The 25,575-nt window shown below is 41.9% G+C and overlaps 1 protein-coding gene across 2 annotated transcripts in view; it reads right to left on the reverse strand.

The window, feature by feature from the left end:
- Nucleotides 1-25,356, reverse strand: part of mtf2 (metal response element binding transcription factor 2) — a 41,869-nt gene extending 16,513 nt beyond the window's left edge. For both annotated transcript variants that reach the window (XM_041208385.1, XM_041208384.1), the window contains exons 1-7: nucleotides 25,168-25,356; nucleotides 18,527-18,753; nucleotides 17,202-17,283; nucleotides 6,459-6,554; nucleotides 6,271-6,371; nucleotides 5,928-6,076; nucleotides 2,224-2,319 (exon numbers count right to left, since the gene is read on the reverse strand). In XM_041208385.1, coding sequence (XP_041064319.1) covers nucleotides 2,224-2,319; nucleotides 5,928-6,076; nucleotides 6,271-6,371; nucleotides 6,459-6,554; nucleotides 17,202-17,283; nucleotides 18,527-18,733 — 731 coding nt within the window. In that variant the 5' untranslated portion in view covers nucleotides 18,734-18,753; nucleotides 25,168-25,356. The remainder of the gene's footprint in view (nucleotides 1-2,223; nucleotides 2,320-5,927; nucleotides 6,077-6,270; nucleotides 6,372-6,458; nucleotides 6,555-17,201; nucleotides 17,284-18,526; nucleotides 18,754-25,167) is intronic.
- Between the last annotated feature and the right edge of the window lie 219 nt (nucleotides 25,357-25,575).

The raw sequence follows: 25,575 nt of genomic DNA on the forward strand, positions 1-25,575 counted from the left end.
CAATAAAATATTATTTTAAAACTTTACCTGGAACAAAACCTACCCCACTCAGTTTTCTCATTCCCCTACAAAAGTCCATTACCTTACATTTTTCTATGCTGCTTAACTGCCTAGTTTGCAAGTTTTCTTTGGTTGTCTTATATCATGAGTATTCTTCCTCTATTAGCTATATCTCCCAGTTTGGTATCATCTACAAATTGTGATGGCGAATTATAACAGTGGTTCTAGCACAAATCCTTGTGGAATGCCACTTTCCCCCTTCTTCCAGTCTGAGTGACTACCTCTTACCCCTACCCTCTGCTTTCTATTTTATAGCTGAATGGATAGCAAATTGGCTAATTGTCTCAATCTACACACCCTAACCTTTGACGAGAGCCTAACATGTGATAGGTCTTTTTAAAATTCAAGCAAATGACAGCTACTTCTTTACTCTGAGGATGGTTAAGCATGACTTAAGATTTCAGAATTCATGCTAGCTATTGTTAGTTGTATTTTCTATCTCCAGGTGCTTTAAAACTTCTAGGAAAGAAATATCTTTCCTTATCACTGACATTAAACGGGCTGGTGTATAGTTCCGAGGTTATATTTCATGTCCCTTTTTGTATCCACGTACAACTCATCGCATAGAGCACATAAAAGATTATAGACAATCCAATTATCTTAACTCATTTGAGTCAATGCTTCCACCAGAAGGAGAGGCTGTCTTTCCCCATTCAAGTAAACATTCAGATTCTTCCATGTCTGATTCTTCCTACCCTTCCATTACAAGGAAAAATTTGAAGCTGAGCTCAAGGATTACGAGTCAAAAACAAACAAAAATCAGGTTTGGCTCAGTGGTCACCCTCATAACTACATATCCCTTATTTTTTTTTAATGCAATTAATTTGGGCTCTTTAAAATTTGCAAAGCCATGCGTCGTGACTCAAAGGGGCCGACTTGTGCATGGGGACCTTCTGGTTGCTGCATTATCATGGAGCTATGAAGGGACATTTGCCTCATACTGAGTCAATAGGTTGTGCATCACTCAAACACTTGAGCTAGGTTGACATTTTAGTGCATTACTCAGGAAATGCTGCACTTTTGGAGATGTGGTCTTTTGGACAAGGCGTTAAACTAAGGTGCCGTTTGCCTTCTCTCAGATGGATATAAAATATCCCATAGCACTTTTCAAAGAACAGCGGCCTTGCCTCCAGGACTCTAACATCACTAAAACAAATTAAGTGGTTATTTATTGACTGTGAGGCACTCTGGGATGTCTTGAGTTTGTAAAAGGTATTATATAATCAGATTATTTCTTTCGTTAAGCAAAATTATTTTCCTCTCCATAATGGAGTTATTTACTTCATGTTTACTCATCCTCAGTACCCCAATCACACCTGTTACAACCAAAGTAGTGAATCAGAAACTTAAATTCAGACTTCTGAAAAGGTTAACTGGTGGTTATGTGACATTATCCAAACAGATTCTCTCTCTTATATATCCACCTACTTGGAGACATTTTGTCTCTACTTAATGACATTTCAGTTGGCCCAGACAAGAAAAAGAATTTCACAATTGCCAGAGCTAGAGGTAAGTATGTGGCCTATAACTCCCGCACATCTAGTCTAAACATTAACATACACTTGAAACAGAGTTTTAGGTCACCCATCTGCCTTCTATTTTTGAGAGAGGAGACTCAGTCTGTCAATCCTTTCCTGTTATAATCCACATATTTCTGGTGTCATCCTCTTAAATAACTCTTGCTGAATCATGCAAATTTGGACCCATATATGCATTTTTGTCCTCTAAATAAGGAAAAAGATTTATAATTCAGATTTTATGATAAGTAACTGACTTTAGTATATGACAGCTAAACTATGCATTTTTTGCTGATGTGAGGTTTTAGTTTTGCCATGATGACAAGTCAGCATTCTGGCAAATGATGAGAGATCACCTCAAAGCAGTAGTCTAACAACGCTCCAACTTTACACCACATGATGTACTAATTATAATCCATCGCAGTCAGTCACAACTTTTAAAATGAAATCCAAAAATTGGCGATCACCAAAAAGTCAATTGTATAGTTAGCTGTTTGCCTATATTGAGTTATGCAATATAGAGATGCTAGTGAGCATGTAGTCAGATTTGGACATGGGGCTAGCGCCATGATACCCGTTTAAAAAAAGTCACAGCTGTTGTAAAAGAATTTACAGATTTGCTTTAAACATGAACATATGACTTCACCTGTCTCCATAAAGCATAGGCTTCTGTAAGCATTGTATACAAGCTTCATGGAACCACTGTTTACATCTCCAGCACTGCAGCATTTTTAGGTACCAGCTAACAACAGAAACAAAGCAGATTATTATATCTTTATACAAAATTTAAATATTTTCTATAATGAAAATAGTAGCATTATAACAAATAAAAATTTTCTTTAAAAAGATATGCTTTTCAAAACTGCTCACAGGTATTAAGTGCCCTGCTTCACACTTCCAGGAAAAGAGCTTATCCATAACACCATACCAACCAATTGGACCACAGACACTGTGCATCGAGCTGTGTATCTTGATGTTCACAAACACCTAAATTGAAAACATTCTTAATATCACAGGCATAGATTGCCTTTTACGAAACCTTACATTGCATCCTCATACCCAACAGTTGAATGCTGCCACATTGCAAGAGCAATTGAGAAAGTTGGGTTTTAGAGACAGCCAGGGTTGGTCACATAAAATGCCAATGATCAAATGCTTCTTGTTTAGTTAGTAGCTTTAATGAGAATATAAATTTGATTATTGCATAACTGTCAAACATGATGACAAAGTTCTCCCTTAAAGACAAAAATAACACTGTAGCATACTTACAAGTCTTAAAATATTCTGGACTGTTGAACCGAATACTGGACATATGGAATGCATTTGGTTAGGTTCAATCATGAAAGTGAAGCAATACTATACCCCTGTGGGTGGAAGTAATTCAATACTGGGCTGCACTTTGTTTATTATCTGGTAACTAACATTTTTAATAGGGTAATCGGAAAGGGTTATAGTGTGAAAAGGATCAACTACACAATACATTGGCGTTTCCTTTTTACACCCGACCTTGCCAATAATTTTACTTTTTTCCCCTCAATCTTTTGAAGCGCTGGAGTACTACTGCAAAAATACTAGAAGCCCCTCCAGTAACACAACCAAGCAGTCATTATTCTAATGCGCTCAATGAAACTAAAATTCAACTGCTGACTATAGAGAGTATTCATATTGACGCCTAACCCTCTTGTCTACATCATCATGGCTAACATATATCTCTCCCTAGCCTAATTGTATAACATATCTTTGTTACGATGAACTAAGTGAGCAAAGGCCAAGTTGTGCCCAGCAACTGTTTACCTTGTGGCCCAATTACTCCCTTCCTTCGCAAAGGCCATAGCAGTTATTTGTAAGACTTCATGGTTCTGAATCACAGCCTGAATTAGAAGTTCATGTATTCAAGCCTCACTCCAGGGCTTGAGCATGTAACTTTAATTAACACATCAGTGATGTTGAACTACCTGATGTCTACATGTTCAAGAGCATATGAAAGATTCTATTTCAATATTCATGAGTGTAAGAGTTCCTCAGATGTCTTGGTTAAATTAGATTTAAAACAAAAATCAACAAAACAGATCTCTCTATTTGTGGGACCTTGGTGTGTACAATGGGCTCTCATATTTTTAAGGCAGAGATGGATAGATTCTTGAAGAACAAGTGAGTCAAAGGATATCACGGGTAGGTAGGAACGTGGAGTTGAAGCCACAATCAGGTCAGCCATGATCTCGTTGAAAGGCAGAGCAGGCGAGGTGCCAAATGGCTACTCCTGCTCCTAATGTGTATGTTCATGTGTGCATGCATAACTCCACTTCAAAAGTAATTTAATTAATTGTGAAGGCATGGCCTGAGCACTTCAAATTATGCTGGCAAAAACCACCTTTACTATATTAATTCAAGATAGTAATGCACCCTATCAGCAGTCACACAACTATGCTGACATGCAACGCTGAGAAAACCCACGCATCCTGCCTGGTAAGGCTAGATTGGTATCCATCTTCACCCCAAATGCAAAAACCACATTCAAAAATATTGATTTATTTTACTTTCAGGAACTGTACACACTCTCTTTATGTAACTTTCCCTCCTTGCATTTTTTTCTATGCACACACATCCAGTAAGTCACTGGACATTTTCCATGAATGGACTTCTGGCTAATTATGCAAACTTTGTATGATGTTTGGAAATAATTAAGCATTGCACTTGGTAATGCAATACCTGAAGGCAGGTTTGTGGTGGCCTAGTGCATCTCTCGAATGGACAGCCTTGCTCACTAACGGAAACTGGATGGGCTGATGAATTCATGGGGAGCAGCTGAGGTTCTTCCCACTTAGCTCTAGATACGCCTACAAGTCGATACACTAAAAATTCGATCATCAGCCTTCGCTCAGCTCAAATTCAACTCAAGTACAAAGTCATTGTTGACACTCCAGTGCTGCACTGTTACATACACAACGAACATATTAATCAGGGGCAGGAGGAGGCCACTTGGCCTCTCGAGCCTGTTCCACCATTCAATAACATCAGAGCTGTTCTGAATGTAACCTCAACCCCACATTCCTGCCTACCCCTGATAATCTTTCACCCTCTGGTTAATCAAGAATCTATCTAGCTTTGCCTTAAAAATATTCAAAGACTTTTCCTCAAAAGGTAGTGGAAGCAGAGATCTCCAAAGGCACTTAACCCTCAGAAAAAATGTTGACGGTGGTGGATTTCTATAGTGGTGGTGTCTTTCTACTAAGAAGTTAAACCGAGCCAGTAACTTCAGATGGACAGAAAAAATCACTGAGCAGTACTTGAAGACTATAGGGGGGAGTTTTTCTGATATCCTTTATTCCTCAACCAGTATTGCATAAAAGAAAAATTTCATTGCCATTTACAAGACTTTCCTGTGCACAAACTGACTGCTGTGTTTCCTTATATTACTAGTGACTATATTTCAAAATTACTTCACTGCTGCAAAACACTTGTGAGACAGTGAGTTTAAGAACTCAATTCAAAGCAGTACCAAGCAAGAGATCAACACCTTTCAGAAAGAGGAAAGGAGAAAATTGTCAAAAAAAGTTGTTCGTTGCACACAGCATTTTCAATTAAATATACAGTAAGATCTTTATTGTCTGCCGTATGTGGGCAATGGGTGTTGCCAGTTAATCAAAAATGCCGGTTAACAAAGAGTTCCAATTACCAATGGATTACAGTGCGATACTTGTGCGAAGTAGTCCCAATATACAAAATAATATGCAAATACTCAGGAAGCAAAGAACAGTATTCTTTTTACCTCTAAAATTTAAATTAAAGTATAAAATACAGTATACAGGTATGGATACTGGATAACTTTGTAATTGCATCTGGTTGGTAGTGATGACGCATTTTAGGGGAACATCAGAAATTTCGGTTTGTAGAGAATTCCAGCTGGTACAATGCCAGATAAACAGTTTACTGTGTTTAAATGAGATAAATTTTCTATCCTTTTTCTTCTCTTTAGAGAGTTGTAGAAAAAAAAAGAAAAGCTGACACTTATATAGTTTTTATATTTATATACTTTTTACAGCCACCTGACATCCAAAAACACTTTCCAACAAAGTATTTTTGATGTGCAGGCACTGTTGGAATGTATTGTTGTAACACAGAACATCACTTAGCAAGTATTTCTTAGGCTAGCATTCTCATTTTTATGGCAACGAGTAACTGAGCACCCTGAATTCGCTAAACTTAGAAAAGGAGGCTCTCCTTCACAAAGCTCCAAAAAAATTCTTCTTCAATTTTTCCCAGTTGACTACAAAGCCTAACCAGGCTAATACCACATAATATCTAAATATCCATTTATTTATCTAAACCACATAAAATATTTTAACTTACTCTCCAGGGCCTCCACAGTAACAGTAACACTGCTCGTGATTTGTTTTGTGGCCTACATCCCACTGAAGATCTTCCAACTGGTACGGCAACGTCTGCTTCATGACCTGCAGAGCTTTAGCATTTGGTCCCTTCTTAAGAGCACCACCCCTCTACAACATAAAAAAAAACAATTTTATGGCTGTAAAATGTTTCAGTACATTATCTTAACTAAAACTATTTGCAGTTTTCTCCCTTCAAAATGCAAGTACTTTAAATAAGAGAGACACAGTACATCATGCCATCACACTATGTTCTGCTTACCAGTTTCTAGTACTTGGAATATACTTCAGGTTGTTATACATACCTTTGTAGTAGTAGCAAAGACACACTGGCGACACAGCCACTTGGCATCTGATGCAATCACACTGGAGTCTATGTTAGGCATGTGACATTTCTGATGGTAACCTATTGTTGAAATTAGTGTTGTAATACTTCATTGTTTAAAGACTGCTTTTAAAATTCAGAAAAATGTAATTTCAAATTTCAATTTACCTTGTCCACACTTGTCACAAATAACCATTTCATTGGGTACTTCAGAGTACTCCTCTTGGCATATTGTACAAACCATCTCTCCACTTCCACTGGCTCCTGGGGTTAAATACACAATATATATATACATAAATATATACTTCATAAGCACATATCAAAAGGATTGTATCCATTTTTCCATAATCACCTTTTAAGGTTTCTACAGCAAAGCTGCCCCATCAGCCTTATTCAACTTGCCTATCATTTGCGCTCCCTCCCAAATGCCTAGATGCCAACCCCAAGAGATTTAAATAAAAATAATAAGTTTAAACAGTTATTGACATTATTCGTCATTGGAGGATTTAACATTTAAAACATCCCCTTGTTTTAGAATGTGTATAAAGATTACTTTCCATCATTCAGACAACTGCCATGTGGAACTGTAATTGCTACGATTTGGCAAGCTTTGAAAGGCTTTTGGTGGTATTAAATCATAGACCGAGAAGTATAACCTAGCCCTGCGACAATATCAGGTGGTTGAGGTTGAAAAAAGAAAGCACAGTCGCTGTGGCAGCTGTTCATGCTTTCTCATCATCCTCCTATGGAATAAGTACCAAACGTCAAGATAGCAATTTCCTTCATTCACATAACTAAAATTGCTAACTCACTAAATATAGACACGGGAGCATGAACTGAAAATATTGTACAGACAACTAAACCACAGTAAATGGGGCTGAATGGTTAAGTGACTGGCATGCTTACCTTCATAATTGCTGGAATTCCCTACCTAACAGCATTGTCAGGGTGTGTTCACAAGTGGCTACAGTGATTCAAGAAAGCCCACCAGCAGCTCAAGGGAAAATAGCGACAGACAAAATATATCAGCATTCCCAGCAACACTCACATCACAAGAATGAATTTTAAAATTCTACAATAAATTTCATGTTTTGCAATATTACTGTGGGAACCAGCTGGCAATAGTTGCAAAATATGATCATTTAAGGGAGATGAACTTCCTAAACTTGATCATGTGAGGGAATTGAACTATCAAAAGTAGACTCATTTGGCCGATGATTCTTCCTACTCTGAAATCACTACTCTTGATTACTGGAGGTTTTATTTTGCTACAGAATAATTTTAAATTGATCAGTAATTTGTGAAATACAAAAGTATAAAGTTCATGCCAACAAAAAATTTTAATTTTAAGCAGAAGTGTTGACAGTATTTCTGTCTCCTTCCCGTGTTTAAACACAGCAACTCTTCTAAAGGGACCGAATGAATGGTTGCTAAATTTACTGACAACACAAAGATAGGTAGGAAAGTAAATTGTGAAGAGGACGTAAGGAGGCTACAAAGTGACATGGATGGGTTCAGCGTGTTGGCAAAGATCTGGCAAATGCAGTATCATGTGCGCAAATGTGAAATCATTCATTTTGGCAGGAAGAATAAAAAAGATTATCGAAATAGTGAGAGATTGCAGAGCTCTGATTCAGGGGGATCTGGGCGTCCTAGTGTATGAATCACAAAAGGTTAGTATGCAGGTGCAGCAGGTAATTAGGAAAGCTAATAGTATGTTATCATTTATTGTGAGGGGAATTGATTATAAAAGTTATGCTTCAGTTATACAGGGCATTGGTGAGACCAAATCTGCAGTATTGTGCACAGTACTGGTCTCCTTATTTAAAGAAAGATGTAAATGCATTATCAGTTCAGAGAAGGTTTACTAGATGAAAACTAAGAATGGGCGGGTTGTCTTATGAGGAAAGGCTGGACAGGTTAGGGTTGTATCCACTGGAATTTAGAAGAGTAAGAGGAGACAACTGAAACCTTTAAAATCCTGAGGGGTCTTGATTGGGGGGATGTGGAGAGGATGATTCCTCTTGTGGGAGAACCTAGAACTATGGATCACTCATTTATGGCAGAGATGAGGAGAATTTTTTTTCTCTCAGAGGACTGAATGTCTTTGAAACTCTCTTTCTCAAAATGCGGTGTAAGTAGAGCCTTTGAATATCTTTAAAAGGCAGAGCTAGTTAGGTTCTTGATTAACAAGGGGGTGAAAGGATATCAGGGGTAGGCAAGAATGTGGGGTTGAGATTACATTCAGGCCAACCATGATCTTATTGAATGGTGGAGCTGAGTGGGGCTGAGTGTCCTACTTCTGATCTTAATTGGCATGTTCATAAAAGTAAAACTCCACACAGTAATCACTATTCAAACCAAGAATATAATATTCAAGAATTTTTTGTAACAATGTTGATTTTTTTTTTAACCTTATAAGACAGTACTGGCCAGGACAGAAACGGGGTGCCAAGATCAGTCAGTGACTTTCAACAATGGAGATGAAGGGTGTGATAAAGAATCTACCATTGCTGATTGCTATCCAGTGCACTCATTAAAAATGGATATAACTGTATGGCAATTACATGCTAACCCTTGTTGATTTCTCCTTACCACCAACCCCACCCACCAACCCCCCCGACCCAAACTCCTAGCAATTCAATTTTACTGCCCGCCTCATACCTGTTCCATCTTGACCAGTACTTTTTTTTTTAAATCGTACATGAGATGTTGGCATCACTGGCTAAGCCAGCATTTATTGCCCATCCCTAATTGCTGTTGAATAGTGGTGGTGGGTTGCCTTCTTGAACATCTGCAGTCCACAATGTGTAGGTACACCTACAGTACTGTTAGGGAGGGAGTTCCAGGATTTTGACCCGGCAACAGTGAAGGAATGGCAATATAATTCCAAGTCAGGATGGTGCGACTTGGAGGGGAATTTGCAGGTGGTAGTGTAACCATGCATCTACTGCCCTAGTCCTAGGAGGTAGAGGTCATGGGTTTGGAAGGTGCTGCCTAAGGAGGATTAGAGGGTTCTTGCTGTGCATCTTGTAGATAGTACACACTGCTGCCACTGTGTGTTGGAGGGAGTGAATGTTTGTGGCTGGGGTGCCAATCAAGCAGGCTGCTTTGTCCTGGATGGTGTCAAGTTTCTTGAGTGTTGGAGCTGACAGGCAAAGAGAGTGTTCCATCACGCTTCTGACTTGTGTTTTGAAGAGGGCGGATAGGCTTTGGGAAGTCAGAAGGCAAGTTACTTGCCACAGAATCCCTAGCCTCTGGCCTGCTCTTGTGGCTAGTTCACATTAGTGGCTAGTTCAGTTCAGTTTTAGACCAATGTTAGCCTCCAGGGTGTTGACAGTTGGGGGAATTCAGCGATGGTAATGCCATTGAATGTCATGGGGCAGTGGTTAGATTCTCTGTTTGATAATGGTCATTACCTGGCACTTCTGTGGCAGGAATGTTACTTGCCACTTGTCAGCCCAAGCCTGGATATTGTCCAGGTCTTGCTGCATTTGGGCGTGGACTACTTCAGTATGATGAGTCACAAATGGTGCAATCATCAGCGATCATCCCTACTTCTGACCTTATGATGGAAGGGAAGTCTTTGATGGAGCAGCTGAAGATGGTTGGGCCTAGGACACTACTTTAAGGATCTCCTGCAGTGATGTCCTGGAATGGAGATGATTGACCCACAACAACCACAACCATGTTCTTTTGTGCTAGGTATGACTCCAACGAGCAGAGATGTTCCCACCTCCCCCACCACCACCGATTCCTATTGACTCCAGCTTTGCTAGGGCTCCTTGATGCCATACTTGGTCAAGGGCAGTCACTCTCACCTTGCCTTGGGAGTTCAGCTCTTTTGTCCATGTTTGAACCAAGGCTGTAATGAGGTCAGGAGCTGAGTGGCTCTGGTGAAACCCAAACTGAACATCCGGGAGCAGGTTATTGCGAAGCAAGAGCCACTTGATAGCACTGTTGATGACACCTTCCATCACTTTACTCATGATTTTGAATAGACTGATGAGGCAATAATTGGCCAGGTTGGGTTTGTCCTGCTTTTTGTGTACAAAACATGCCTGGGCAATTTCCACATCACTGGGTAGATGCCAGTATTGGAGCTGTACCGGAACAGCTCGGCCAGGGGAATGGAGCACAAGTCTTCAGTACTATTGCCGGAATATTGTCAAGACCCATAGCCTTTACAATATCCAATGCCTTCAGCTGTTTCTTGATATCACGTGGAGTGAATCGAATTGACTGAAGATTGGCAACTGTGATGCTGGGGGCCTCCGGAGGATGAGATGGATCATTCGCTTAGCACTTCTGGCTGGAGACTGTTGCAAAAGCTTCAGCCTTGTCTTTTGCACCGATGGGCTGGACTCCTTCATTATTGAGGATGGGGATATTTGTGGAGCCTCCTCCTCCAGTTAATTGTTTAATTGCCCACCATCATTCATGACTGGATGTGGCAGGACTGCAGAACTTAAGCCTAATCCATTGGTTGTGGAATTGCTTAGCTCTGTCTATCATTTGCTGCTTAGGACTACTTGTATGCCAAGCAGAATGCATTGTTGCTTCACCAGGTTGACACCTCATTTTTAGGTATACCTGGTAATGCTCCTGGCATGCCCTCCTGGACTCTCCATTGAACTAGGGTTGATCCCCTGGCTTGATGGTAATGGTAGTGGGGGGGGATATGCCAGGCCATGAGGTTACAGGTTGTGGTTGAGTACAATTCTGCTGCTGCTGATGGCCCACAGAGCCTCATAGATGCCCAATCATGCATTGCTAGATCTGTTTGAAATCTATCCCAATTAACATTGTGTTAGTGCCACACATGATGGAGGATATCCTCAATGTGAAGATGGGACATCGTCTCCACAAGAACAGTGTGGTGGTCACTTCTACTGATATCTTCACGGACAGATGAATTTGTGACAGGCAGGTTGGTAAGGGCGAGGCCAAGTATGTTTTTCCCTCTTTTGGTCCCCTCGCCACCTGCCGCAGACCCAGTCTAGCAGCTATGCCCTTTAGAACTTGACTGGCTTGGTTAGTAGTGGTGCTAGAGTGGGAAGTCCCCCACCCAAAGTACATTCTGTGCCCTTGTCACCCTCAGTGCTTTCTCATGGAGGAATACTTATTCATTAGGTGTGTGTGTGTGTGTGTGTGTGTGTGTGTGAGAGAGAGAGTGTGCGGGGGGTGGGGGGGAAGGTGCGCAGTGGTATGTGGTAATCAGCATGAGGTTTCCTTAAGCATATTGGAGCTGATGCCATGAGGTTTCATGGGGCCTGGAGTCGACGTTGAAGATTCTCAGGGTAATTTCTTCCTGACTGTACACTACTGTGCCACCATCTCTGCTGTGTCTGTCTTGGCAGGGATGGTGTTGGTGGCGTCTGGGGCAGTGTCTGCAAGGAATGATTCTGTGAGTATGACTATGTCAGGCTGTTGCTTGACTAGTCTAGTAGACAGTTCTACCAGTTTTGGCACTAGCCTGCGGAGGAGGACTCTGCAGGGCTGAGTTTGCCATTGTCATTTCCAGTGCCTAGGTCAATGTCAGGTGGTCTGGTTCCTTTTAGACCTTTTAGCAGTTTAGAACAACTGAGTGGCTTGCTAGGCCATTTCAGAGGACAGCTAAGAGTCAACCACATTGCTGTGGGTCTGGAGTCACATGTAGGCCAGACCAGGTAAGGGCAGATTTCCTTCCCTAAACAACACTAGTGAAACATGTGGGTTTTTACAACAATCGACAATGGTTTCATTTGGCTTTTAATTCCAGATATTTAATGAATACAAATTTCACCAGCTGCAATGGTGGGATTCGAATCCAGGTCCTCAAAGTATTACAAAACAAAAACACCTGGAAAAACTCAGCAAGTCTGACAGCATCTGCGGAGAGGAACACAGTTAACGTTTCGAGTCCGTATGACTCTTCAACAGAACTAAGGGAAAATAGAAAAGAGGTGAAATATAAACTGGTTTAAGGGAGGGTGGGACAGGTAAAGCTGGATAGAGGGCCAGTGATAGGTGGAGATTGCCAAAAGATGTCATAGACAAAAGGACAAAGAGGTGTTGATGGTGGTGATATTAGCTAAGAAATGTGCTAATGGTGACATTAAGGGTATGAAGCAGGACGAGCAAGATACAGATAGCCCTAGTGGGGATGGGGTGGTGGGGAAGGGATCAAAATAGTCTAAAAGGTAGAGATAAAACAATGGATGGAAATACAATTAAAAATAATGGAAATAGGTGGGAAAAGAAAAATATATATAAATTGGAAAAAGGGGGATCGGAAAGGGGGTGGGGATGGAGGAGAGAGTTCATGATCTAAAGTTGTTGAGTTCAATATTCAGTCCGGAAGTGTGTAAAGTGCCTAGTCGGAAGATGAGGTGCTGTTCCTCCAGTTTGCGTTGAGCTTCACTGGAACATTGCAGCAGGCCAAGGATAGACATGTGGGCATGAGAGCAGGGTGGTGTGTTGAAATGGCAAGCGACAGGGAGGTCTGGGTCATGCTTGCAGTCAGAGAGAAGGTGTTCCGCAAAGCGGTCACCCAGTCTGCGTTTGGAAACTGCATTGGGAGCAGCGAATGCAGTAGACTAAATTGAGGGAATTGCAAGTGAAATACTGCTTCACTTGAAAGGAGTGTTTGGGCCCTTGGACGGTGAGGAGGGGGGAAGTAAAGGGGCAGGTGTTGCACCTTCTGCGGTTGCATGGGAAGGTGCTGTGGGAGGGGGTTGAGGTGTAGGGGGTGATGGAGGAGTGGACCAGGATGTCCTGGAGGGAACGATCCCTGCGGAATGCCACCGGGGTGGTGGTGGTTGGGGGGGTTTGAAGAGAAGATGTGTTTGGTGGTGGCATCATGCTTGAATTGGTGAAAATGGCTGAGTATGATCATTTGAATGCGGAGGTTGGTGGGCTGATAAGTGAGGACAAGTGGGACCCTATCTTGGTTCTGGGAGGGAGAGGAAGATGTGAGGACGGATGAGCGGGAAATGGGCCAGACACAGTTGAGAGCCCTGTCAACCACCGTGGGTGGAAAACCTCGGTTAAGGAAGAAGTATAACCCTGGGACTCTGGATTACTAGTCCAGTGAAAATGCCACTACGCCACCACCTACCCTGTTGTTTGTTTAAAAGATAAATCAGACCATTATGAAGAACTCAAATATAACATTGTTATTTCAAAATACCAAGTAACGGGGAGTGGGGCTTGATTTACAGGAATTGTTGTGCAAGAGAAATTGAAATACAAATCTACTCATGTAGGTTTATTGATTAAAGAGGCTACTGCAGTTCAATGGGCCAATTCTACTAGTACCCACAGTTATGGAGATAAGCTACAGAAACTGTTCAACCTATGCTGCCTTTAATCCAAAACCAAAATCACTCCAAGTTTAGTCACTGAACTTCAGTATGCGGGTGAAACTTGTGTGCAATCAATCAGAAACTGAGCTTCAGGTCATTGTCGACACCTTCTCTGAAATACATGAGAAAAGGGCCTTTTGCTAAACGCTGAGGAAACTACAGTTCTCTTCCAACCAGCTCGCGCAGCATAACATCTTCCCCCAGTGAGCTTTTTAAGCCAGTACATAGAAGGTCCAACAAGAGAGGGGGTGGTTTTGGACTTAATTTTAGGGAATGAAGCCAGGCAAGTGGCAGAGGCATCAGTAAGAGACCATTTTGCAGATAGTGATCATAACTCCGTTAGATTCAAGGTCATTATGGAAAAGGACAAGGATGGGCCAGAAATCAGAGTTCTAAATTGGGGGAAGGCCGATTTTAACAAGATCAGATATGATTTGGCCAGAGGACTGGGAGCGGCTACATTTAGGTAAATCTGCGTCAGAGCAGTGGGATTCATTCAAGAAGGAAATAGGGAGAGTGCAGGGCCAACATATTCTAGTAAAGACAAACGGTGGGACCAACAAATTCAGGGAACCCTGGATGTCGAGAGATATACAGGATTGGATAAAGAGAAAAAGGGAGGCTTATGGCAGATACTGAGAGCGCAGAACAGTGGATGCCCTAGAGGCATATAGAATGTGTGTGTGGGGGTGGGGAGACTTAAAAAGGAAATCAGGAGAGCAAAGAGGGGCATGAAAAAACATTGGCAGGTAAAATAAAGGAAAATCTAAAGTTATTTTACAAGTACATTAAGAGTAAGAGGATAACTAGGGAAAGAGTAGGGCCCATTAAGGGCCATAGTGTGTGGAGCCAGAAGATGTAGGTAGGGTTCTAAATGAATATTTTGTGTCGGCGTTCACAAGTGAGAGGGACAACGTGGGTATGGAAATCAGATAGAAAGACTGATATAATTAAAGAAATTAGCATAGAAAGGGAGGAAGGAGATTCTACGTGGTCTGGGGCAGGCTTAAAAGTAGATAAGTCTCCAGGCCCAAATGAAATGTATCCCAGGCTGTTGAGTGAGGCAAGGGAGGAGAAAGCAGGACGCTGGCGATAATTTTCAATACCTCTCTGGTCACAGGAGAGGTGCCAGAGGACTGGAGGACAGCCAATGTGGTACTGTTATTCAAGAAGGGAGGAAGGGATAAACCAAGGAACTACAGGCCAGTCAGTCTAACCTCAGTGGTGGGGAAACTATTGGAAGCAATTCAGAGGGGCAGAATTAATCTACACTTGGAGAGGTAGGGATTAATCAAGGACTGTCAGCATGGTTTTGTTAAGGGGAGGTCATGTCTAACCAATTTGATTGAATTTTTCAAAGAGGTGACCAGGTGTGTAGATGAGGGCAATGTATTTGACGTAGACTACTTGTAGACTTCAGCAAGGCTTTGATTAAGGTCCTGTAAGGGAGACTGATAGCGAAGGTAAGAGCCCATGGGATCCAAGGCAATTTGGCAAATTGGATCCAAGATTGGTTGAGTGGCAGGAAGCAGAGGGTGATGGTGGAGGGGTGTTTTTGTGACTGGGTGCCTGTGTCCGGTGGGGATTCCACAGGGATCGGAGTTGGGTCCCTTGCTGTTTGTGGTATACATAAACGATAGACTTAAATTAGGAGGGTTGATCAGTAAGTTTGCATATGACACGAAAATTAGTGGGGTGGTAAATAGTGAGGAGATGCACTTAGGCAGGACAATCAAGGTGCGGGAATACATGATGAACAGTAGGACCCTGGGAAGTACCGAGGGTCAGAGGAACCTTGGTGCGCACGCCCACAGGTCCCTTTAGGTAGCGGGAAAGGTAGGTAAGGTGGTTAAGAAGGAATATGGGATACTTGCCTTTATTAGCCAAGGCATAGAATATAAGAGCAGGGAGGTTATGCTGGAACTGTATAAAATACTGGTTAGGCCACAATGAGAGTATTGTGCGCAGTTCTGGAATCCATATTATAGGAAGGATGTGATTGCAGTAGAGAGAGTGCAGAGGAGATTTACCAGGATGTTGCCTGGGCTGGAGAGTTTTCGTTATGAGGAGATTGGATAGGCTGGGGTTATTTTCCCTGGAGCACAGGAGATTGAGGTGGGGGACATGATTGAGGTGTATAAAATTATGAGGGACATAGATAGGGTAGACAGGAAGGAACTTTTCCCCTTGATGGAGGGATCAATAACCAGGGCCATAGATTTAAGGTAAGGGGCAGGAGGTTTAGAGGGGATGTGAGGAAGAGTTTTTTTCACCCAGAGGGTGGTGGGAATGTGGAACTCACTGCCTGAAAAGGTGATAGAGGCAGATACCCTCATAACATTGAGGTATTTGGATAAGCACTTGTGATACCATGGCATACAAAGATTATGGGCCTAGTGCTGGAAAATGGGATTAGAATAGTCAGGTATTTGTTTGACCGGTGCAGATTTGATGGGCCAAAGGGCCTTTTTCTGTGCTTTCGACCTCTATGACTCTATGAGATTAAGATTAACAGTAAGCTCCTGGAAAACGTGGAACATTGTTTGTATCATGAGACCCTCCTCTTGATGAAGGAAGACACTCATGACAAAATTCACCATCGCCTCCAATGTGCCAGCTCAGCCTTCAGCTGACTGGAAAACAGTATTGAGGATCAGGATCTCAACCTGAGACCAAGGTTTATTGGACAACAGTGATCTCCACTCTCCTATATGCTCAAAGACTTGGGCAACTTTCAGCAGGCACCTCAAAGCACTGCAGATGTATCCTCAGCGGTGCCTTGGCAGGGTCCTCCAAATCCAGTGAAAAGAGAGGCGGTAACAAGAGCAGTATACTCTCCAAAGCCATGTTGCGCTGTGTCGAGGCACTTAATCACTCAGAACGAGCTCCGCGGGCTGGGATGTCATTCGCATACTTGACACTAGGCTCCCGAAACAACTATTCTCCTCAGAAATCAGTTGCGGCAGAAATGCTTTAGGGATGTCCTCAAACATCCTTACTCATGGGAGTCTCTGGCTTGTGATCAACCGAAATGGAGAAGGTTTATTCTGGAAGGCACCAAACACATCAAGACGCTTCTGCAGGAGCACGCTGAAGGGAAGGCAAGGCGTCGGTGCAGATACCTCCGAACACCTTATTCACCAACCCTTCAAGCACAATCTGCTCCATATGCAGCAGAGTCTGTAGATCACACATTAGACTTATCAGCCATCTCAGAACACATCAAATTGGAGTGGAAGCAAGTCATCTCAATCCTGAGGGACTGCCTAAGCTGTAACTAAGTTTACTGTAAAGCACTATCTCCTGAAGTAAGAAAATTGTGAAAGAAAATTAAGTACTGATTTTCAATTTCCCCTTAATGGGTTAATCTTGTCCCATCTGTATGCTCAACTGTAATTTTGCAAGCTTCCATGGACATGAGGATCACAATTAAAATGCCAGATCAGTTGATAAAAGCCAGAAACTTCTCATCCTTGAACACATGTTCACACAAAAACACAAACAGTAGACGCCACAAACTATAGCCAATCAAGTCTGTCACATCAAGAAATTCAAAAAAAATTACCAGTCTGTATGTCTTTCCACAAGACCCAGGACTTTGAACTGTCTTCAAAGATGACAAAGCAGCTCTCTTTCTGTTTGTTCACCTTTAATCAAAATTAGAAGGAACTTCAGTTTTTTTTGACAGAAATATGCAAATTGATTCCATAAAACTAGATTTCTAACATAAGATTCCCCAATGTGCTCTCTTGAAGACAAAAATAATCTGCTGCATTTCAATGCTACCATCTTCATTTTTATACTTCTGTTCTCCCCATAGACAAAAGTCCAGCTTTTCACTTTTACACATAGCTCAGTGAACATCAATTACAGCATGGGCAACTCACTCCCTAGTTAAAGGCTTAAGGAAAAGAATAATATAAAACTGCTCTTTTTTTGCTTTTAGTGATGAGCAAAACTAAAAATAAAACAAAAATTCACAACACAAAATAGTGCTATTTAAAATATTTCTACTCAAGTTAACCATCCTCGATCGATGGATAAAAGCTTGGGTGAGCAAGTTAATGTTTTACAAAACTGAGGCAGAACCGCCAATACAAGTCATGAAATCGTGAGACTATACTTTAAAGCAGGGACGATCAGTGCATGGTCCACAACCTCCCAATATTTTGTCCTTGAAATCCTGGGGAGTTATTTTCTACTCTTACACATATACCTTCAGTTACAATATTTTGAGCTTTAGGATCCAAACGATTGAAGTAGATGTCCCTTTATTGGTAGAGTTAAATGAATGAAAGAGGAGCATTTTTTTTAAACCATCAGGGCAAATCTTTCAATAAATCTTTCAGGCATCCAGAAAGTTCAAAATACTGCAGCCAAAAGAACAATAATTGACAGCAAAGAACATAATGGAGACAACCAGCATCATATAAAGAATAGCCAAGAATAGGAAAAGCAGACAATGATGAAGCAGACTGGATGGTAGTACAGGATTGCAGATGGCAGTAAAAACCAAAGGAGAGCACCAGCTGAATCCAATGGAAAAAGAGTAGAGAGCATGCCAATTTTTGTACATATATGGGGGAGAGTTGATTTTTATTGCCCAAATTCCTTCATATCCAGCCACCCTTTATGTAAACGCTTGCCAACAGGACATTGTTACCAGCAATCTGAATTCCTGTGATACTTGAAATGTTTCTGCAATAAACATTGAAATGTTTAATACAAAGGTAAACAATCACATTGGACTTGACACTTAATCACTGTCCTGCTCAATGCAGGAATGATTTATTTTACACAACCCACTCAAGTCACTCCACATGACCCAACAATGTTCCAAAATGATGCACTCCCTGCATTAAATTGTTAAGCATAAAATCACTTATTTACCTTTTTGACTGTTCCAAGGTAAAACAAGCCATCTGACCACCTGGCTAAGACATCCTGCCCTTCCTCAAACTTGCATACAGGTCTTTTGCCTTTTGGTCCATCCTGCAGTGATAACTGAACTGAGGACACTGGTGTCTTCTGGTTTTGACAAGAGGGAGATCGCTTGTGGATGGATGAGTTACCTGCTCCCGTAGTGTCTTTGTCCATCAGGAAAATAGCATCATCAACTGGAATTTAAAGTTCAAAATTAAGCAATTCCAGAATAATTCATCTTTGTACCATATTCCATTGTAAATCACTAATCATCTGTACAAAGTCACCATATACCCAGCGTAACAGTGTAAATTTGGTCACACTGAGGTCATTTGAAAGACACATTAACACAATTTCCCACAAGGGAGAAAATTTTACCAACACAATCCCACCCTCCACCAACCCAAACAGCTCAATGTTTAGCAAGTAATCAAAACAGCACTGATCACAAATACCAGTTTATTTCTCAGCCATGCTGAGTTAGCTAACCCAAGTTATGACTGCAATAGGGACACAAGTGGATGGGTTCCCCCTGGGTTAGGAGGAAGGAATGTTCATCACATCCAGGGAACCAAGGTTGGATTCAGCTATTATTCCCTGTCAAATGTTTAAATGACCTCCCAACACTTGGAATAGGCTCACATGAATATTTGGGCAAGTGACAAGAAGGTAGTCAATGCCTGTGAAACTTTAGGAGGAGAAAAGGAGTGAATGAGCAATTTGAAAATAAGATTTAAAAGAAACATGTGTGTCTTTCACAGCCTTGGAACAGGGGTCAAAATATCCTTCCCCAGCCGAGAGCTCTTGAGATTTTCTCGAGGGCTACTTTGAGTTTCAGAGGCTACATTTTGGTCTTTGTAGGCTCATTTTTCATTTTCACATGTTGAGTTCTGAATACTATTCTTCCTTAGTTCTTTGGTACTTTCTCTCAAATTTGGATTCAAAATAAAACTCCCAATTTACAATTATAAAACAAAGGTCAGATTCATCTCAAATTTCAACTATTTGACACAGTGGAACAGAAAACACAAATAGAAACAGAATAGAAAACGTTTAACTGAAGGAAGGAGTTTCAATGTTGCAATCTAATCAGGAATTTCATTTGTAAACCAATTGAGTTTCACTGACAACTTAGTTGAGTGTTTCCTCACTGCGCAGAATAAATAACATCTTGCAACTCAACTCAGGTTTATGACACCTTGGTACTTTGAACTGACATTTCCAACAAGTTCCTGAACAGAATTTAATAAACATAACCACAAAACATTCTACCTCCTCCCCCATTGGGCCGGGGGTGGAGAGTTAGAGACATACACTACAAGTCTGGGCGAATGCTTACCTGTGTCAGCTACTCTCAAGGAGCAAACCTACCCCAGTTGAGCCAGACCTGAACACAGTTATAGGTGGATCCCCAGGATCTGGAGCTGGGACCTACCAAGTCTCTACTGGCACGGGAACATATGCAAGACAGAGAGCACACAGAGCCCACAGCAGCTCCTCCCTGATGGGCAGCGGCTGGTACCCTGCTCAGGCCGACCCCGTTCTTCCACTGCCGGTCTCCAATTTCCCACTAGCCACATCCACTAGCTACTGTGCAGTGCGTGAGGGTCTCTTGTGCTGAGCATATCAAGGTTGGAGCCCCCATCTACCCCATGCTATTGAGATCCTGAAGCTGGCAAATAAAATGGCCTGGGACAACAAGACTACTTACATCATCTCTCTCCGCTGGCCGCCCACAATGACAAGGAGCTCAACAAGCTGCTGGGAAGACCGACCATAGTCTAGGGTGGGGTCCAGCCCAATAAACCAGACACCCCAGCAAGGTAAAAGGACAGGATCAGAGAAAAAAACAGGAGGGAGGATACCTGTGATTCGGAGAGCTGGAGCAGCAACATAGGAGAGACACTGCTCCTCTGATCAAAATACACAGGAGCTACCTTTCTTGAATGTTTCGCCCCCATCATTAAGTTTCTGGAAGCTACTTGAGAGGTTTCCAGAGTGAATTCATCTGCATCCCCGTGTATTCTGAACCCTGTCTTGGAATGTCCCAAAACACAGGCAATGAAGTACTTTGTATGGAGTGTACTAGTCACTGTCGTATGTCGTGGTCTAATGAACAGCAGGTAAAACAACTGACTTTAGTTTTACTTGCCAGTTTCTCCCCTTCTCAAAACAGAGAATGAGAGTGTCATACATTAATCCTTCATTTAAAATTATCAGTTCCCCCAGTGATCTACGCTACCCAGTATAAAACACAAAAAATCCCAGATATGATGCTAGATCCATTATCACGATTTAGCTGATCTTCATTTGGATCAACAATTAAGAGCATTACAAATGGTCTCTGTAACTAGAGCCATGGAGAATGTCATTTTCTGTTCCAAACTGTTATCCAATTTTAACTATTTAAAGGCACCAGAAATATGTGCATTGCAGTGCTCGGCGAAACACTTTTTAAAAATTAGATTATTCAAGGAACTAAATATATCCAAAACTTCCTCCTGAGTAACACAATAGATGAAAATCAACTATACATGGGAACTGCCAGGTGCTTAAATCTTATTATTCAAAATTTGGGACAAAATATCTGGAAATTCAGGAGGCCTAAATGGGTCTGAGAGCTAGGATCATAGGAATAGGAGTAGGCTCAAGTCTGTTCCGTCATTCAGTGAATTTGCAGTTGATCTAGAACCTCATTTCATATGCCATCTTTGCCCTATAACCCTTAATACTTTTGAATTTGTTAACCAATCTCAAGTTAAAAATTAATTGAACTAGCATCAATCACCAAAAGTGGTGGAGTTCCAAACTTTTACCACCCTTTTTATGAAGAAGTATTTCCTAATTTCACTCCTGAGGAGTCTGGTTCTAATTTCTAGCCTACGCACCCTAGTCCTAGACTCCTTCCTAACCAACAGAAATAGCTTCGCTCATATTAATTCAGATGTCCTTTTTTTTTGTCTTTGAACTGAAAAGGTGCTAACATAGAGCCTCAAGATCATGTAAAAAGTTTAAATATATACACCTAACAATTTATATCTAACATCGATACTAAGATCTTGGCCTTCTAGTTTAGAATTTATTCATTAATGAAGCAGTGCCAGACAAACCTATTATCAGTTTTCTCTTGATAATTCAGTATATTTGCAAATTAGCCAACAATTTGCATTAAGAAATGTAGAGTGAGAATTTGGCAGTTCCAATGCCAAATTATCAAATAAAATAGACTAAGCAATTTTGGATTAATAAGAATGAACTGTGTAAACCCAATTAGGTCTCAGTTCTTCAGGGATAAAAACAAAAAACTGCGGATGCTGGAAATCCAAAACAAAAACAGAATTACCTGGAAAAACTCAGCAGGTCTAGCAGCATCGGCGGAGAAGAACAAAGTTGACGTTTCTTGAAGGGTCATGAGGACTCGAAACATCAACTTCGTTCTTCTCCGCCGATGCTGCCAGACCTGCTGAGTTTTTCCAGGTAATTCTGTTTTTATCTCCGTTCTTCAGGTTTTGAAAGCCAGACTGCCATGTTCACTGCTGAAGTTTGGATAACCATGCTGTAGCTATAGAATATGTTTTAACTTACAAAATGTAACAATGAAAAGACTACATAAGTTTACTTGCCCGTTTAAGTATTAGACCATAAGACATAGGAGCAGAAATTAGGCCATTCGGCCCATCGAGTCTGCTCCGCCATTCAATCATGGCTGATAAGTTTCTCAACCCCATTCTCCCACCTTCTCCCCGTAACCTTTGATCCTCTTTCCAATCAAGAACCTATCTATCTCGGTCTTAAATACACTCAATGACCTGGCCTCCACAGTCTTCTGTGGCAATGAATTCCATAGATTCACCACTCTCTGGCTAAAGAAGTTTCTCCTCATCTCTGTTCTAAAAGGTCTTCCCTTTACTCTGAGGCTGTGCCCTCGGGTCCTAGTCTCTCCTAGTAATGGAAACATCTTCACCACGTCCACTCTATCCAGGCCTTTCTGTAATTTTCAATCAGATCTCTCTCTCCCCACCGCCCCCCCCCCCCCACCCCACCCCCACCCACCCCCCCCCCCACCCCCCCCACCCACCCACACCCCCAACCACCCACACACCCACCCACCCACCCACCCAAAAAAAACATATCCTTCTAAATTCTATCGAGTATAGACCCAGAGTCCTCAAACATTCCTCATTTGTTAAGCCTTCCATTCCTGGGATTGTTCTCGTGAACCTCTTCTGGACCCTCTCCAGGGCCAGAACATCCTTCCTGACATACGGGGCCCAAAATTGCTCACAATATTCTAAATGAGTTCTGACCAGAGCTTTATAAAGCCTCAGCAGCATATCCCTGCTTTTATATTCTAGTCCTCTCGAAATAAATGCCAACATTGCATTTGCCTTCCTACATACCGACTCAACCTGCAAGTTAACCTTAAGAGAATCCTGGACTAGGACTCCCAAATCCCTTTGCACTCCAGATTTCTGAATTCTCTCCCCATTTAGAAAATAGTCTATGCCCCTATTCTTCCTGCCAAAGTGCATGACCTCACACTTGCCCACGTTGTATTCCATCTGCCACTTCTTTGCCCATTCTCCTAACCTGTCCAAATCCTTCTGCAGCCTCCCCACCTCCTCAATACTACCTGTCCCTCCACCTATCTTTGTATCATCCGTAAACTTAGCCAGGATGTCCTCAGTTCCTTCATCTAGATCATTAATGTATAAAGTGAAAAGTTGTGGTCCCAACACTGACCCCTTCAGAACTCCACTAGTCACCAGCCACCATCCTGAGAAGGACCCCCTTATCCCCACTCTTTGCCTCCTGCCAGACAGCCAATCTTCTATCCATGCTCTCATGCCCACATGTCCATCCTTGGCTTGCTGCATTGTTCCAGTGAAGCTCAACGCAAACTGGAGGAATAGCACCTCATCTTCCGACTAGGCACTTTACAGCCTTCCGGACTGAATGTTGAGTTCAACAACTTTAGATTATCCCCACCCCCTTTCTGATTTTCCCCCTCTTTTTTGTTTTTTTCCAATAATTTATACAGATTTTTCTTTCCCCACCTATTTCCATTATTTTTAAATGTATTTCCATCCATTATTTTATCTCTACCTTTTAGCCTTTTTGATTCCTTCCCCCCACCCCACCCCCACTAGGGCTATCTGTACCTTGCTTGTCTTGCTTTCTACCCTTAATTAGCACATTCCTTTAGATAATACCTTCAACACCTCTTTGTCCTTTTGCCTGTGACATCTGTTGGTTATCTCCACCTATCACTGGCCCTCTACCTAGCTCTTCTTGTCCTAACCACCTCCCCCCTTAAACCAGCTTATATTTCACCCCTTCTCTATTTTTAATTAGTTCTGTTGAAATCATGCGAAATCGAAACATCAATTGTGCTCCTCTCCACCGATGCTGCCAGACCTGCTGAGTTTTTCCAGGTATTTTTGTTTTTATCCATGCTAGTACCTTGCCTCTAACACCATGGGCTCTTATCTTCCTGAGCAGCCTCCTGTGCAGCATCTTGTCAAAGGCCTTCTGGAAGTCCAAGTAGATAACATCCATTGGCTCTCCTTTGTCTAACCTACTCGTTACCTCCTCAAAGAATTCTAACAGGTTTGTCAGGCATGACCTGCCTTTGATGAAACCATGCTGACTTTGCCCTATTTTACTATGCACTTCCAAGTATTCTGAAATCTCATCCTTAATAATGGACTCTAAAATCTTACCAACGACCGAGGTCAGGCTAATCGGCCTGTAATTTCCCGTCTTTTGCCTCACTCCACATGAATTAAACAACTAACAATTCGAATAGAACTTAGATTTAAAATCGATTTGCTCAAAATATTGACACTAGAAGTCAACATAATGTTTTTTGGATTGGCTTAGAACGTAAAAATACGGCACAATGTTGCATGAATGTCAGAATCAAAACTAAACCAACTTTAGCGCCTTACAACGCACTGTCGCAATATGTGCAGGTTCTCATATAGAAGCTAAATGACAGCGTTTAATAAATTAGTACAATCATTCTATTCACGAATATTACAAATTGAACCAAATATTATCAGATTGTCAAATGGTCATATTATCAAATGATCGCCCAATGGCATCTGTTACATTTTATATTTCATTTCACTTACGTAAGTTTACTAAAAGATTACCGTAACTCAGTCAATAAAATATTCGCACTTTCCAAATTCAATCCAACGAACTCCAAAAGTACAAATTGTGTCTCTTCTATAAATGGAAACCCACCACAATTTCTATCAAAAAGAAAAGCTCCGAGCTGTAAACTCCCTGTGGCTTCCTCCTCCACCCCTCGACTAAAGGGGCAGAAAATGAAGCCCTTACAACCTGTTAGATCTCATTTCAAACAAAGGAGGTCGGCCAATGTAAACAAAGTAGAAGAAAACTACGCCACCAAAATCAGCTTACGGTAACCGCATCGAAACAGGTTGGGAAGGTTATTAAATCGAGCCGCTGAAGAGACGTCGCCGAGCTGCTTTTCCCCCAGAAACGGGAACAGAAAGGCCTCGCTCTCGGGTCCAGCGATCCTTCTTTTTAAACAAACAAAACACGCAAAAGAAAATAATATTAAGAGCCGCGCTCACCTCATTCGGCCACTGTGGTGAAATCCTCCTTTGTTTTTCTTTAAACATGCGGCTTTCAGGGCGGTTGCCCTCCTCCCCCCCAACTATTTTAAGCCACTGCTGTTTCTCCTCACTCACTCACTCACTCTCACCAAAAGCTCCGTTCACATCGGCGCCATTTTGGTTTCCCGCGAGCCTGGCAAAGCATTGTGGGGAGGGGATAAAAGGGGGCGGGGTGAGTGCAGCGCGTGCACGAGATAGAAAGGGGAGAGGAGGGGACAGCGCGTGCACGAGGGAGGGCGGAGAAGAAAACAGCGCGCGCGTGCGGGAGCACCGTGCGGAGGAGAGCAGCATGTTCAAGAGACAGAGAAGAGCTTGCGCACGAAAACAGTGCGTGCAAGAGGACGAGAGTAAACAGTGTGCAAGGAG

Source organism: Carcharodon carcharias, chromosome 16, assembly GCF_017639515.1.
Source record: "Carcharodon carcharias isolate sCarCar2 chromosome 16, sCarCar2.pri, whole genome shotgun sequence".
Lineage (NCBI taxonomy): Eukaryota > Metazoa > Chordata > Chondrichthyes > Lamniformes > Lamnidae > Carcharodon > Carcharodon carcharias.